The following is a 15,504-nucleotide window of genomic DNA, read 5'->3' on the forward strand; positions in this document are numbered from 1 at the left end:
CTGTCCCCTGGTGTCCCTCCTTGTCGCTGCTCCAGATTCTGAGGGTAGTAGCAATGGAGACTCAGAGTTGCACTTGGTGAGTCTCTGGGGAGTCCTCTCCTCCCTTCAGCTGTCCCCTTGTTGGTGGAGCAGACTGGAGGTGGTGTCTCAACTGATAAACTGCTGAACTGTTAGCAGTCACTTAATCTCTCCTTAGGCTCCTGTCACCAGCCACACGTGTTTGTATTCACCGGTGATTTGGTGGGTTCCTGTGGTTATTCTAGTCCTGTCTTGCTTTGGTCCCAGGTAGTCTCCTTTGGTATTCCTAGTTGATCCGGTAGAGGAGGGGAGGGGAGGGGAGGGGAGAGAAGGGGAGGGGAGGGGAGAGGAGAGAAAGCAATCTAAATAAAGATTTTTTTTAAAAAAAGTTTAAACAGACTGGGGGCATGGATCCACCTGCCAATGCCTGTGTCCAGTGTAGAAGCAATTACAGAACTCTCACCTTCTGCACCCCAAAAAGAAGTCTGGTCCATACTCCCAGAGGGGGAGAAATGTTAAGGGAAGGTGATCGATCAGAGGGCTCTGAACTCCAACTCCATCAGCACCCAGAGGGAGAAGAGAAGAGGAAGGACATTTGGAAGGATGGAACTGACTTGGAAGAGAAAAGAGGGCAGGAACATAGGGGGAAAAGAAATAGGGCTATATATATGTATTACAGAAATAATAGTTAACCCGTATCTGCAACCTTGATAAAACTACTAGTTTTCAAGAGGGGAATGCGAAAACAGAACTCTGATGGTTGGAATGGTGCAAAATTTATACCCTAACAAGGTATCTTACAATTTGTACATCAGTATTGTCACTAATAAAAATTTTTTAAAGAAAATAAGTAATTCATGTCATAAAGTGAAACTAATAAAAATGAACCTTTTCATATATCTATTTAAAAAAAAAAAAAGAACAAAATAGGCTTCTCTATTAACAAAACCAGTCTGTTTATTTTTTGTTCCTTTTTGTCCGGAGCCCTGCTCAGCTCTGGTGATGCCACATGGTGCTAGGGTGTGAACCTCACACTCCAGAGCCTCAGGCAGGAGAGTTTATGTGCTGTCTCCCCATCCTTTCACTGTTTTATTTCTACAACAGTCATCACACTGTCAGCTTGGGGACTTGCACTTTCCAGCTTAGAGATGAGGGGCGGGGAGCAGAACTGCTTACTCTGCATTCAGGCCCCAAGTGCTGTTGGGGATAACTTCCAAGTGGCCCTTGCTCAGGGCTGTTTTTTGTTTGTTTGTTTTTAAAGGTGGTACAGCAGTGGAGTGCAGGACCTGCACACAGGTCTGAGTTCAATCCCCAGCCATCATGTGGCTAGGGTGGTGTCCTGGTCTCCGTTGTTAGAGAAAAAAAGGGGGGGAGGGGGCATCGAGTGGTAGCGCAGCAGGTTAAGCACACTTGGCGCAAAAGCGCAAGGACCAGTATATGGATCCCGGTTCGAGCCCCCAGCTCCCCACCTACAGGGGAGTCGCTTCACAAGCGGTGAAGCAGGTCTGCAGGTGTCTTTCTCTCCCCCTCTCTGTCCTCTCTTCCTTTCTCAATTTCTCTGTCCTATCCAACGACAGCAATAACAGTAACAACAAAGGTAAACAACAAGGATATCAGAATGGGAAAAATGGCCTCCAGGAGCAGTGGGTTCGAGTGCAGGCACAAAGCTCCAGCAATAACCCTGGAGGCAAAAAAAAGAAAAAAAAGAAAGAAAAAAATGACCAAGATGTTCTACAGAGGAAGCTTCCGATAATCCCGCTTCTGTAGGACTATTTACTTTTCTTTTTCCTTGATGGCAGCTAAACAGGTAACATTTGAAAAGAACATTTTAAATGGAGAGTCACTTGATTGCACAATGGGGAAAAGCAAGTTCCACAATTAGCAGAAAGCTTGAAATGATCCTGGAATTGAGGGTAAGCAGATAATAATGGTAAGAGGGCTACCCTCGTATCCCAGCACCACAGCCGTGGTCTCCCCCTCCCTGGTGTGTGCGCGTGTCTAGAGGCATTAGCACCAAGCAGGTGTGTCCAGTGCTCCAGTCTTTTGCCTTGTTTGACAAAGTCATCACTTCACCCTAAATTCAAGAATGATAGGGCCCGGATGGTGGCGCACCTGGTTGAGTGCACATATTCACATATTACAGTGTGCAAGGACCCAGGTTTGAGCCCCTGGTCCCCACCTGCAGGGGAAAAGCTTTGCAAGTGGTGAAGCAGGGCTGCAGGTGTCTCTCTGTCTCTCTCCTTCACCCTCTTGATTTCTGGCTGTCTCTCTCCAATAAATAAATTTTAAAAATTTAAAAATTCAAGAATTGTAGTTTAAGAAGAGCACTCTGTCTGTACAGGAATTACATATCTAAGATGCAGTCATTGGAGAAAGTTATTCTCTATTACCTGAGTAAGGGAAAGAAAAACACACACACACACACACACAAGAATCCACAGTAATAACAATTGTATTAAATGTTGAAATAAAAACGACTTTTTGCTCACATCTGGAATGGAGATGCCCCATCTCCACTGTCTGTCCAGAGACCAGAACACCACATGACACGTGGAGCTTGTTAAGGCCAGCCACCCAGACTTCACGCTGGCATTTTTCTTCAGATTTCATCTCGACTATTAGTACTTAATGGTTACAAAAAGAAAAAAAGAAATCCAACCATTTGCTAACTGGCAAGTGCACACTCATGCCCACTTGATAACTGGCCATGTAACACTCAACCCCAAATGTCCATTCCTCTCAAAAGTCGTCTCCCCCCACTGAAGAGACTGTCGCCCGACGGGAAAGCAAGGAAACTCAGGCTTCCTAGAGAAAACGTCGCACGTGGAGACGAGCAGCCCTACGCGAGCTTCTGGAACTCAGGGTTTTCAGCACTGGTGAGACGACTGTGGTTGACAAGATGGTCTTGACGGTAGAGCCAGCAAACGCTTTCTTTCCCTGCGGAAGGAAGTATTCGATCGTGCTGGAAACGACAGGGAGAAGCATCGCTGAAAGTGAGGGGAAATCCTCCCAGAGTCGCCCGGTGGTCTCCCAGTGAGACGCAGGGTGGTGTTTTGGCCGTTTTTACTTTTTCTCAAAGTGAAATAACTGCTAAGATTCATTCAACAGTTTTAAACCTTTCATAGTATCTTCTCGATTTCTTCCTGGTGAAACAGAGCAATGCATTCCAATGACTTATAACGAGAGGTGCAAATGCTCTGGGGGAAAAACAAAACAAAACAAAACAAAACTGAAATAGCACAATCAAGTTAGAGGCCCAAATCAACAGCATTTTTCTCCTAAAGAGCACAGTTCATAGACACGCACCGTGGCAAGTGGCATTCCTTCTGTTTTTAGTGCTCCTAACTTCTTACAGGAGGACTAAGTTTCTAGGGAAAAGTAGGGCTAGCAAAGACCTTCCCTCAAATACAAGAGGACGGGACATCCAAAGTGCCAGAGTGTGTAACACTGAATCCTATGTCAAGCTTTTCTTCGGATACTGACTTTTCAGAATGAGTGCTGGTTGACCACTCCAGGGGAAAGTGTGACTCCTAAGGCCACCAGAATGTGTTGCTGCTGGTTTTGCCAGCTTATCTCTGGTTGAGTTGCACACCTTTAAAAAAAAAAAAAAATGCTGATTTGACTCTTGAGGGTTTGAATACTATCTGGAGATTCTTCTACACCTTCTGAAGGCCTCTGCTGTCCACTTCCTCTGAGGACATGTCATCATCTGAAACCAACAGGACTCTGGTGACACACGACCAGCATGAAGTAGTTGGGCTGGTTGCCGGCCGCCCGTTTGACTCCAAAGGCCTGGTTCTGGGGGCCGCCAAGAGCTGCCGGGACTCCTTCCCCGCGAGACACCACAGCCTTACTCAAGGGTCAGTGCTGCCGGCCTCCTTGCAGAGACGTGAAGTCAGACTGGCTTAGTTGGTGGCTGTTTATTCTGGGAACCGAAAGCCTGGCGGACTTTGGGCTTGCCTCCGAAGAACTGGGAGGAATGTACCTTCCTGCTGACGGGCAGGAGAGGCTGCAGTGCCCTCAGCCTGGGACCACAAACCACCCCCAAGTGGCACAAGCCTGTGGGAATGTCCTCGTGGCTGTGCTGTTGGTGGTATTATTCTGTGAAGACGAAAAGTCTTATGTGACTTGGCCGCTGCTTTTTTTAAAAAAAAAGAAAAGAAAAAAGCTGTGGGGCAGGCGTGAGGGGCCCTATCGACAGTCTTCTGGACTACTTCCTCCTAAGGAGAACATGCCCCTAACTAGCGCAAAAACCCAGCCCCTGACCGTCATCACTAGGAATCATTAAATTATCAACATTAAAAGTAATCTCCTCACCACCACAGGAAACTATACATTACAAACTCGTACACATGAAGAAGGGGGGGGGGGGAACAAACGAAGTCAGGCAGTAGAAAAACGTACAACAGCTTTGGTGTTATACAAAGTAACGTCCCCAAAGGGTCGACAGTGGAGCGCAAAGTCCCGCTTCTCACCGCCACCTCCCGACTTGACGCCCGCCGTGCTCTCCGCGCCAGGCCCGGACAGACAGAGCGCAGGGCTTGGGGCTGCGGTGCTGGGGTCGCGTGTTGGGGTCGCGGCAGTCTGGCCTCTGCGCCGGGCCCTGTGGCACATGTCCTGTCAAGATCACAGCAGGTCCAAGATAAAGTGACAACTAGATTTAATAAATTAATATACATTTTGTTTAAAGATGTACAATGCACATTCTGTTTAATCTGGGGGCAGGGGCATCCGGGAGCTTCTATTTACACATGTACAGCTCTCAGGCAGAAGGCAGGGGGGGCGGGCCGCCCCTCTCTGGAGGCCAAGAGCGCGAGTCAGACACTGAACTCAGAAACAACGCTGAGACCGCTGGGAGGATCTCCAGAGAGAAGTCCGCAGACAAGGACACGTCAAGGCAAGGGACGCTCAAGGAGTTGAGACAGCCACTTTATTCTTGGGACGACTGTGGAGGCAGCGGTGAGGTGCCCGTCTTTCCCGACTTCCGCTCGTAGTTGACGAGGCGCTGGCCCACAAGGTACCTAGGCGCAAGCACAGGCGGTTACTCTCACCCTGTCTGTCGGCCGGGGGCCCCGAACACAGCCCGCGGGCCAGAGGGCAGGGAGGGGCGGGCACACAGAGCCCCTGGCACACGAGCTTGGCGGCGCACGTCAACAGAACAGGTGTCAGCAAACAGCCCACGGGCGGGCCTTGGGGGAGGGACGGGAAGTCGCGACACCTGAAACCACTCGGAGGCAGCCACCTGGTCAGGGAGCCCTGGTGAGGGGTCACCTATGAGCCAGAGTGTGAGTGTGTGGGGGTGGCCTTGCTCTGAGACTCACTCTCCTCCTCTGGGAACACACACAGCCTTCCTAGACAGGCCCCGGCGGGCCGTGCAGTGCGCCCCTCTCCCTGCCCAGACGCCCCACGGCTGTCAGCACAGCTGCCGGAGGACCCTCGGCGGGGTCTGCACAGGCCACGTGGGGGAATGGTGCTTCTGCATCTGTGAGCTCATTGCTTACTTTCTCTGTTTCACCTTTTTTTTTTTTTAATTTCCTTTCTTAAATGTGTTTGGTATTTTCCCAGAAATGAATAGCTCATCAGCAATTTCTTAAATGGTGAGGACTGGGTGACAGTTTTGAGAAAGACACAGAGCATCACCACACACACAGTCTTGACTAGACAGGTCAACGTTGTGACAATAAGATGCAAAGCTGAGGGGCCAGACAGTGGCATTCCCAATTAAGCACATACATTGTCATGCTTGATGACCCAGGTTTGAGTCCCTGCTCCCCACCTGCTGAGGAGAAGCTGCTAAGCAGGTCTGCAGGTGTCTCTCTTCCTCTCTTTGCCTCTCTATCCCCCCTTCCAACTTCAATTTCTCTCTGTCCTATCAAATAAAGGAAGGATTAAAAAAAAAAAGGAAAAGGGAGTTGGGCGGTAGCGCAGGTGGCTCAAAGCGCAAGGACCAGCCTAAGGATCCCGGTTCAAGCCCCCGGCTCCCCACCTGCAGGGCAGTTGCTTCACAGGCGGTGAAGCAGGTCTGCAGGTGCCTCTCTTTCTCTCCCCCTCTGTCTTCCCTTCCTCTCTCCATTTCTCTCTGTCCTATCCAACAACGACAACATCAATAACAACAATAATTACAACAATAAAACAAGGGCAACAAAAGAGAATAAATATTTAAAAAAAAAAAAAAAAAGTAAGGAAAAATGGCCACCAGGAGAGGTGAATTCATTGTGTTGGCACTGAGGCTCAGGATAACCCTGGTGGTGGTAAAAAATAAAATAAGAACCACAACAATGTTAAACAACAAGGGCAACAAAAAGGAAAATAAATAAATATTTAAAAAACAAAACCTAAAAAATAAATAAAAAATAAAATCAGAGACAGATGTCAATCTGGGGCCAAAGCTCACTCAGGGGCAGTGAGGAGACTCTAGAGCCTCTCACCTCAACCTCTGGGCCGCGTCCCTTCTCTGCCCCTCAGCCCCCCACCCCCCCCCCACCTGTAAGACTAAAACACCCAGAAACTGTTTGGAATGGGCAGTGCCCCCCACCCCCATACGCCGGCCGAGCCACTGCTCCCACCCTCTCCCCCATGCTGCAGGCTGGCAGACCCGGAGCCCAAGCACCGGCCCCTGCAGACATCAGACAGACAGACATCAGAGCGGAAGGCTTGGCTAGGGCAGGCTGCCACTTACTTGTCGTTCTTGATGTGTTCGTAAAGGCGCTTGAACTGGCGGACCTGGAAGGACAGGATCCCCATCAGCACGGCGACCATCAGCAGGAAGGGGTAGATCCGCCGCCGGACCAGGTTCTGCATGTCCGCGGTGACACCTGGGGGAGGGCGAGGGCACAGAGTGTCGGGAGGGCTGGACGGGACTCCGAGTGCCACAGAGGAGCCAGCAAAAGGGGGCGGCGTGACTACTTCTGAAAGGCCAGTGGGGCCGCGGTGTCGGCAAGGGGTTGGGAGGAGAGGGCCACAGGACGGGCACGCCTCTGTGAAGGTCACAGCAAGGGCATGGGAGACAGGAGGGGACATTCCGGGTCAACAGGGGGCTGGGGGACGGCTGAGCACAGAGAGCAGAGCCTCAGGGGACACTTCTGATGGAGGCTCCAGGCTGGATGAGAAGGCGAGTTCCTGGGTGAGGGGATTCTGAACACAGGCCGGAGCTGGGTCCTGAGGCTCCCCCAGGCCCCAGCTGACAGGACAGAACCACACTAGCTGCTGAGTCACCAAGGAGCAGTGCCTGTCCTTTCCCGCGCAAGGATGGTGTCTTTAAAGTTAAACCAGCAACGCTTTCTGAGTTAAGAGTAAGAAGTCACAGCACTTCCTGTCAGGAGGCAAGCTGAAGGAAATCTGCTCCCACCCCTCTGGGGGGGACCAGAAGCCAGCACTTTCTCACCTGCTGGAGAGCAGGCACTGCCCCAAGGCGGCAGACTCCTCCCACCTTGTCAGTGTGGGAGTCAGACCAAAGCGTCCTGGGGTCACTGGACTAGGGACACACGCACACATGCAAACACACACGCTGTTTGGAGCCAGCCAGCCAGCAAATGCCATGTGCGCTCCAGTGCTGCAGCCAGTGTCACCCACCTAGCAAAGGAACCACGCCAGATGCGATGACGTAGGGGACACACAGGGACAGCAGGAGCATGGAGATCACTGGGGCAGCCAGCTTGCGAATGATGTAATGAAGGTCAATGTTCCGGATGCCGTTTGCATAAACCTGAACCACGGGGGTGAGTCAGAACAAAGGGATGAAACCAATGCTTCCTGGCATCTCAAGCATCTCCGGCAACCCAGGCCAGAGTCAGATCTACCAGCCCCAAAGGATTAGCCTGTTTGTCTGAACTAAACTGAAAACAGATTCCCGGTACAAACATAAGAGCATGGTGCCCAGGAGTTTAAGAAAATGCATTTGCCCGTTACCATCTGTTGTGACTTTGCAAAGGGACACTCGCCCAGGGCGCTCAGTTCATTCCTACACTATACAATGCCACGTGGACTGTTAGCTGAAGACTACAGAACTCCAAGTAACTTCACACACATGCCCCATGTCTGGTAGTTATCTGTGCTTTGATTCAAGACTGCACTCATTTCAAATATATATATAAAGGGCCCTGGTTACAGAATAGAAAGGGTCCTGGTTACAGAATAGAAAGGGTCCTGGTTACGGAATAGAAAGGGTCTTGGTTACGGAATAGAAAGGGTCTTGGTTACGGAATAGAAAGGGTCCTGGTTACAGAAGCAACTCAGCTACAGAGCATGGATCCTGTGTGGCCTGAGGCCCTGGGCTCAACCCCCAGCAGCAAAAGATGACAGCAGAGCAGCACTCAGGTCTCTCCTCTCTCCCTCAAACGGAAAACATTATCAACAGGAATCGTGTTTCTGAAAAGCCTTCATAAACCAAATGAACTACCTACCAAATTGGTAGGTAGTTTAACATTAGGGCTTTTAGCATGGAAGCCTTCTGCAGTGACTAGAATACCCCCTCCTCTTACTCAGAAAGCTCTACGGGCAAGTTCTGCAGAGGAAACTCAGAGAAGTGGGAAGACCCGGGACATAACACAGTGTTGCAGAGCCCTAACAGGAGGGAGCGCCCAGCTGCTGAGTGTGACCCACTCAGCCCAGGCCCCCAGGAGCAGGCCAGAGCACCCAGGAGCGAGTGACTGGCCCACCCAGCTGAAAGCACGTTACCCTGGTCCCCACCTGCAGGGGGGAAGCTTCATGACTGGTGGTGAGGCAGGGCTGCAGGTGCAGCTCTGTCTCAATCAACCAATCAACCATCAAATGAACGGCAAGCAGACCCTCCAGGACTCGCTCCCACCTCTGAAGGCAGCTGTGCGCTTGAGCTGGCAGCTAGGAGACCCGGCAGCCAGCAACCCAGGTCGCACTTCAGAGACTCTCGCCTCCCGCAGTGGTCAGGTCCTCGCTCCACCACACCCTCTGCAGGGGTAGGGGGACGGGCACCAGCACCCTCTCCTCTCGGAGGAGGGCAGTCAGTCACACGCAAGCTGCACAGGGCCAGCCCCTGCTCTGCCGCCCCACCCCGGTCTCTGGGGCTGTTTCCCCGTGCACATGGGGTTGGAGACTACCGTCCTCATACAGGGATGCAGCAGAAAGCAAGGCCTTGCCAGACTCCCTTCCTGGGAGCCTAGGAGCGGCACAGAGCACGCTCCACCCTCCTCTGGGTCGGTCTCTCGGCCTTCAGACTGGCTGGCCTCTCAAGAGTGGCTCGTGGAGAGCCATGGTGACAAAGCAGAAAACTGACCCCTCTGTAAAAGGAAAGTCTCTCACACTTGCTGGAAAAGACGGAGAAAAGTGGGAAAGGGAAGGCCACACGCCATCCCTGTCGGCCGTCTGATCCTGGAAGCTGAGTCGCTCACCTGCTCGATAACCGTCTTCAGCCACCACTGGGGGCCCATCAGCGTGATGGCCGCGATGATCTTGGCATGCAGGACTCCCAGCGCCCAGTCCTGGGGACACAAAGCACTGACTGACTCTCCCGCAGGACTCCCAGCGCCCAGTCCTGGGGAGACACTGACTCTCCCGCAGGACTCCCAGCGCCCAGTCCTGGGGACACAAAGCACTGACTGACTCTCCTGCAGGACTCCCAGCGCCCAGTCCTGGGGAGACACTGCACTCACTGACTCTTCCCCGAGTTCAGCAGCAGACCCAGGACAGAGGGTCCGCGATGACCTTACTTCCCACGGGACTGAGAACAGCACTAGCGGAGAATGACGTGTTCTGGGGAACTGGAGACCAGTTCCCAATCAGCTCAGATCACCCAGCGCTGTGCTTTTATCAGACCATCTTTCAGAAACCAGCATTACTATTTCTCCAAGAGAATTGGGGAAATGCAGATTTTGATGGAGACTTCAGGGAGGAGCCGGCAGAGTGCTGTGCGCCATCTCCCCACCCCAACTGCCGGCCCACCACCCTCCTGTGACAAAGCCCGGCTGTTCCTGTCTGCAGGCCCAGGTCAGAGGAAGGCCATGCAGAGGGGCCCAGAGAACCTGCCAGCCCCTGGAGGCCCCAACACGGCAGCTAGCACCCATAGAGAACACCGAGAAAGTGCCTGCCCCCTGCACCTTCCCACACTCACCAGCGCAGCCTTCCCCCAGCCTCCGGGGCGTGCAGTGGGCACCCGTTCGAGGGTCACACTCTGTCCTGTCCTCTCTCAGACAGGACGCACCACACTGGTATCCCTGCCAGAACTCCACAAGACCCCAGGCTCCCAAGGGCTTGGGGGCAGGGAAAGGGAGCAGGCTGTCTGCATTTAGGCTCAGGTTTACCTGACTGTTCAGTGGAGCTTCCTCTGGTGCCGCGGCACTCCCATATGGTACCAGTGTTCAAACCCAGGTCAGACCCGGCAAGGCACAGACCCGACACAAGTGAGCTCTCTCTGGCCCTGTGCTTCCCTTTTCCCTATTCAAAACCACACCTGCGCTCTGTCTACAGGAAAACACCAGCTCTGCCTCAGTCTCTTAAACTGCTCAACTCCATCCCAACGCTGGCTGCCCGGCATTCTGCTCCCGCCATCCTAAGGAGGGGACGCAGGACAGCCTCGCTGCGCCTCCTCGTCAGCACACGCAGAAGGACGTGGGCAGCAGAGGCAGAAAAGTAAACTGTCGGGCCACGATTTTTTAGACGTTTTCTAAAAATCAGATTGTTCACCTGTGGCAACACCACCCTGTGAACTGATGTCCCCCTAACGAAGCTAACAAATAAGGGAAGCATTCTCCCGGCTGTGGGTGCCAGGCACTGCCCAGGGCGGGGAGGAAGAGGCCCAGTTCTGGGTCGCTCGGGGTCGGGTGCTACAAAGGGCTCCTGACAGCACCAGGACAAGCAGGAACCGGCCTTTAAAGAGGCTAAAGGCCGAAGCCGCCTCTCATCAACCCTGGGCCACAGGACGGACAGCGTGAGGCTGAGGCCGCTGCTGGTTTGTCAGGTGAAACAGTGAGGCTTGGGCAGTGGCACACCTGTGTGAGCACAGACATTGCCACGCGCAAGGACCCGGGTTCAAGCCCTGCTCCTCATCTGTAGGGGCCAACTTCAGGAGTACTGAAGCAGGTCTCTCCCTTCCTACCCCTTCACCCCTCTCAACTGATCTCTGTCCTAAGTACTAAAAGAAAAAGGAGCCAGTTAAGTGCACGTGGCGCGAAGCGCAAGGGCCAGTGCAAGGATCCCGGTTCGAGCCCCCGGCTCCCCACCTGCAGGGGCGTCACTTCACAGGTGGTGAAGCAGGTCTGCAGGTGTCTGTCTCTCTCTCCCCCTCTGCCTTCCCCATTTCTCTCTGTCCTATCTAACAACAACAAGAATAACTACAACAACAACAATAAAAAACAAGGTCTACAAAAGGGAAAATAAATATTTTTTTAAAAAATTTTAAAAAAGGGAAAAGGCCACTGGAAGCAGTGCTAACACCAGTCTCAGCAATGAGCCTGGTAGCAAGCACAGGTAAGTAACAAGGTAAGGAGACTGCATGTCCTGACAGCCTTTCTCAGCAAGGGGCTGCCAGTCACCTGAAGACCCCAGGGGCCTGTTTCCTGCCGGCAGAGCTGCCTGGAGTGACAGGCGCTCGCTCACCTGCCACGGGTAAAACAGGGGCGTCTGGTCCAAGGGCACTCGCAGGGGGGCGACGATGACCAGCTCGAACAGGAGCCCCAGCAGCAGAGGGACGACGCCCGCCAGCAGCACCGCCACGATCAGCGTCTTCATGATCTGCAGGCAGAGGGAGGTCTGGGTAAGGACACCTGCCTGCTGACCGGCCGGCAGGGGCCTCACAGTGCTGCTAGGGGGGATTTCCTGAACCCGAGCCTTTACGTGCTAAGCTAGAATGAAAGCGTGCCATTTCTAGACACCGCCGCCACAAACTTAGGAAAGTGGTTTCATTCTAAAGAGTTGCCAGGTGGCTGTGCTCTCTCCCTCTGGAGCAGGGTCAGCATTTCTTGGTCTGAGCGAGGTCTACGGTGCCCCACCTGGTGGCTGACCTATGACCTCTGTGGTGGACAGGGACAGAAGAGGGACTCTGCATAGCCCTCACTGACACAACTGACCACGGAGACCAAACTGGCTACCAAGAGCAGTGTGGCAGTGTGGTCCTGGGAGCTTGCCGTGATGCTGGAAGAGCCCTGGGCCTGTGCTGTCCGCTGCAGGGCCTGCTGGCAGAGGCTACTGCTCAGCGCAGGCGGTGAAAGGGAAATAAAGCCAACAAAAGAGGAAAGGAAAGGCATCACGAGAGGCTCGCGGGAGAAACCAGACAGGATCAGTTGTGAAGCAGGCCTGCCGACACCCCTTCCCTGAGGGAGGGTGTGTGTTTCCCCAAGAGACTGCTCTGGGGTGTGTGAGGCGTGGGACCTGCGTCTTTAGGTGGTGGGATGAAAGAACACCCGGTGCAAACCAGAACTGGACGGACTCTGCACGTCTCAACAGAGTTCAGTGTCTCGCCGCCTTACAGATTCCACAGCGCTGAAACCTCTGCGCTCGTGATATGCGATGAGTCTCATCTTTCTTTTTCAACACTAATATTAGACGAGCATCAGATTCTCAGTGAAATCGTACTCAATTCCATTCCATGAGACTTGAACACGCGCCCCTATCGGCGGCGGCCGAGCAACACTCGCCACTTGGATGCCCACCCCGGAGTGCCACTTCCCTCAGCACTGCTGGTGACCGCGTCCTCTGTGGAGAATAATGATAGCGGCTACCACCGACTCGCCTTTCACACTAGCCAGGGCACTCCTCAATGCTAAGTCTAGCAACAGGCTCTATAGTGACGACCACCTACCATGAGGGACCACTCTTTCACCTTCTGGAAGATCACTCTGCGTCCCTGGGGCATCCAGGCCACCAGCACGGTCACTGCCCTGACGGTCAGCCAGCAGACGTACAGCCCACAGGCGGCAGTGTAGAGCTCATGGATTTTGGCGGTCCCCGTCCAAAAGGACATGAGCCAACGGCCAGCAAACACTGAAAACAGAAGAGGCCGAGGGATGAGCCATGCGGCCGTGCACAGAGCGGTCCTGGAGGCCAGTCTCCACTACTATTTGCACGGCAGGCACTCCAGCCTGCATAAACTAAGTCCCACCTACACTAAGAAGTCCACTTGGACATTTGAGACATGACCCACCCCCCAGGTCCCCGTGGATAAGCCTTCCCGGGAGAGGCAGTGCGAGCTGCCACATCCGCATTTACGCTCTGGGGACTGAAGAGGCTTACGGAGGCCAGTGCCTTCCTCACAACCACCCCAACCAAACCGTTAGGCATACACTAGACTGCGGTCTGGGAGGTGGCGCGGCGGCTAAGGCATACACCGGACAAGCACGAACAAGTTATTTTCTTTTTTTTTTTGTCTCCAGGGTTATTGCCTGCACTAGGTTATTGCACTCCGCTGCTCCTGTAGGCTATTTTTCCCTTTTGTTGCCCTTGTTTATCGTTGTTGTTGTTATTGTTATTGCTCTCATTGTTGCTGGATAGGACGGAGAGAAATGGAGAGAGGAGGGGAAGACAGAGAGAGAGAGGGGGAGAGAAAGATAGACACCTGCAGACCTGCTTCACGGCCTGTGAAGCGACTCCCCTACAGGTGGGGAGCCAGGGGCTCGAACCGGGATCCTTATGCCGGTCCTTGCGTTTTGCAACATGTGCACTTAACCCACTACGCTACCGTCCAGGCCCCGGACAAGTTATTTTCTAGTCCTGTGTTTGTGCTGTGGATCCTTTACAATTTAGGAAGGTCACAAAATCTGACTTTGTTCTCCCCAACTGGTTCATTCATCAAGAGAGAAAACTAAGCTTTTTAAAATCAAAGAGCGGGCACAAAAATATCTCAAACTACAATAACAAGGGAAATACATCATTTTTGTAAAAGTCACTTAAGAAGATCTAAATAGGGAGTCGGGCGGTAGCGCAGCGGGGTAACCGCATGTGGCGCAAAGCGCAAGGACCGGCAGAAGGATCCCGGTTCAAGCCGCCGGCTCCCCACCTGCAGGGGAGTCGCTTCACAGGCAGTGAAGCAGGTCTGCAGGTGTCTGTCTTTCTCTCCCCGTCTTCCCTTCCTCTCTCCATTTCTCTCTGTCCTAACAATGACGACATCAATAACAATAACTACAACAATAATAAAAAAAGGGCAACAAAAGGGAAAAATAAATAAATATAAATCTTTGGAAAAAAAAAAAAGAAAGAAAAATTAAGGGGTCCAGGCGGTGGAGCACAGGGTTAAGTGCACATAGTACAGAACAAAAGGACCCGGCAAGGATGCCAGTTCAAGCCCCCGGGTCCCCACTTACGGGGGAGGGGGGTCGCTTCACAAATAGTGAAGCAGGTCTGCAAGTGTCTATCTTCCCCTCCCCTCTCAATTTCTCTCTGTTCTATCCAATAGAAAAAGGAGGAAAAGGGCCTCCAGGAGCAGTGGATGTATATGTAGTGCTGGCCCCGAGCCCCAGCAATAACCCTGGAGGCATAAGTAAGTAAATAAAAATAAGAATTAAGTCAGACCTATAAAAAAGATCTAAATATATTGAAACCTAAGAAGGAGATCTGAGAATCGTCTAAGGGATTGCTTCACACACAAGAAGTGATTCCAAATAAAGTCTCCAATGTACCCATGAAACTCTCCCAGGCTCTAAGACCATGTGTATGTTTACACAGCTACCTCTTGATCAAGCAAGGTGCAGAAAACAAAGGTCTGAATCCCATTCCATCTGTCACTGGACTGTTCTGCTAACGACCTACGCGTTCGGCATTTCTGAATCCCTAAAGGAGCTAGCAACTGGGCTGAGGGACACGCTGGTGCCTTTTCTTACTAATCCTCTTGAGCTCACCCAGTGTCGCTACTGCCAATGTGAACATTAAGAAAACAAGAGCCGTCAGCGGAACCTTACCCAACCCAGCTCACACAAGGTGGAGGCTCAGTCTGTGTTCTGTGTCTGCACGACAGAGCTCAGCTGTGGGCCACTGCCTAAACCACAAGCTACCGTAAGATAAACCTGCTCAACCGTCAAGTTTTAGAAGCCAGGAGGCAGGGATCCAAGTACTTCTTTGTAGCTGCACAAAATATCAGGCTCTCGGAAAAGTCATAGCGTTTTTCTTTTTTTTTTTTCCTATCCCACACTCTCCATCCTCCTGATCAAAGATCAGTGAGTGGCCAGGGCCAGCAGGTTGAGTCTCTGGAGGGCCAGCAGCTGTTCAGTCACAGCTCCAGAAAGGCCTACAGGGAAAGGCGTCCTGGACCATCAGCCGTGTCTAGGGTTCACCATGTGTCCTTCTACTAGATGGTGGAGTGAATCAACAAGGAAATATTTAATTAATCAAACTATCTACAGTTTCCAACTCAAATACTAAAACTAGGTTCCTTTCTTTGGCCAACTAGTACAAAAATGTACCTGATCACAAAGCCACAAATGTGAGAACCACCCACAGCTCAAGAACCAAGTTTGCAAGGCAACAGGTCCTGCCACTTTGTGCTCAGCGGTGAACTAGACTCTGGTGTGGTATTCACAAAGATCA

The 15,504-nt window shown here is 52.3% G+C and overlaps 1 protein-coding gene and 1 long non-coding RNA gene across 4 annotated transcripts in view; both read right to left on the bottom strand.

Moving 5' to 3' along the window:
* Window positions 1–947: 947 nt before the first annotated feature.
* The window catches only part of LOC132538593 (uncharacterized), a 71,323-nt gene continuing 56,766 nt past the window's right edge, over window positions 948–15,504 (bottom strand). The window contains exon 2 of the long non-coding RNA XR_009549933.1: window positions 948–2,130. This is a non-coding gene — a long non-coding RNA (uncharacterized LOC132538593). The remainder of the gene's footprint in view (window positions 2,131–15,504) is intronic.
* Window positions 2,453–15,504, bottom strand: part of MARCHF6 (membrane associated ring-CH-type finger 6) — a 59,151-nt gene continuing 46,099 nt past the window's right edge. For 2 of the 3 annotated variants that reach the window (XM_060191177.1, XM_060191175.1), the window contains 6 exons: window positions 12,788–12,969; window positions 11,587–11,721; window positions 9,384–9,473; window positions 7,591–7,723; window positions 6,698–6,833; window positions 2,453–5,039 (listed from right to left, as the gene is read on the bottom strand). In XM_060191177.1, the coding sequence (XP_060047160.1) occupies window positions 4,949–5,039; window positions 6,698–6,833; window positions 7,591–7,723; window positions 9,384–9,473; window positions 11,587–11,721; window positions 12,788–12,969 (767 nt within the window). In that variant the 3' untranslated portion in view covers window positions 2,453–4,948. The remainder of the gene's footprint in view (window positions 5,040–6,697; window positions 6,834–7,590; window positions 7,724–9,383; window positions 9,474–11,586; window positions 11,722–12,787; window positions 12,970–15,504) is intronic. The other variant, XM_060191176.1, reaches the window with a different exon arrangement.

This window comes from Erinaceus europaeus, chromosome 5 (genome assembly GCF_950295315.1).
Source record: "Erinaceus europaeus chromosome 5, mEriEur2.1, whole genome shotgun sequence".
In the NCBI taxonomy this organism is placed as follows: Eukaryota; Metazoa; Chordata; class Mammalia; order Eulipotyphla; family Erinaceidae; genus Erinaceus; species Erinaceus europaeus.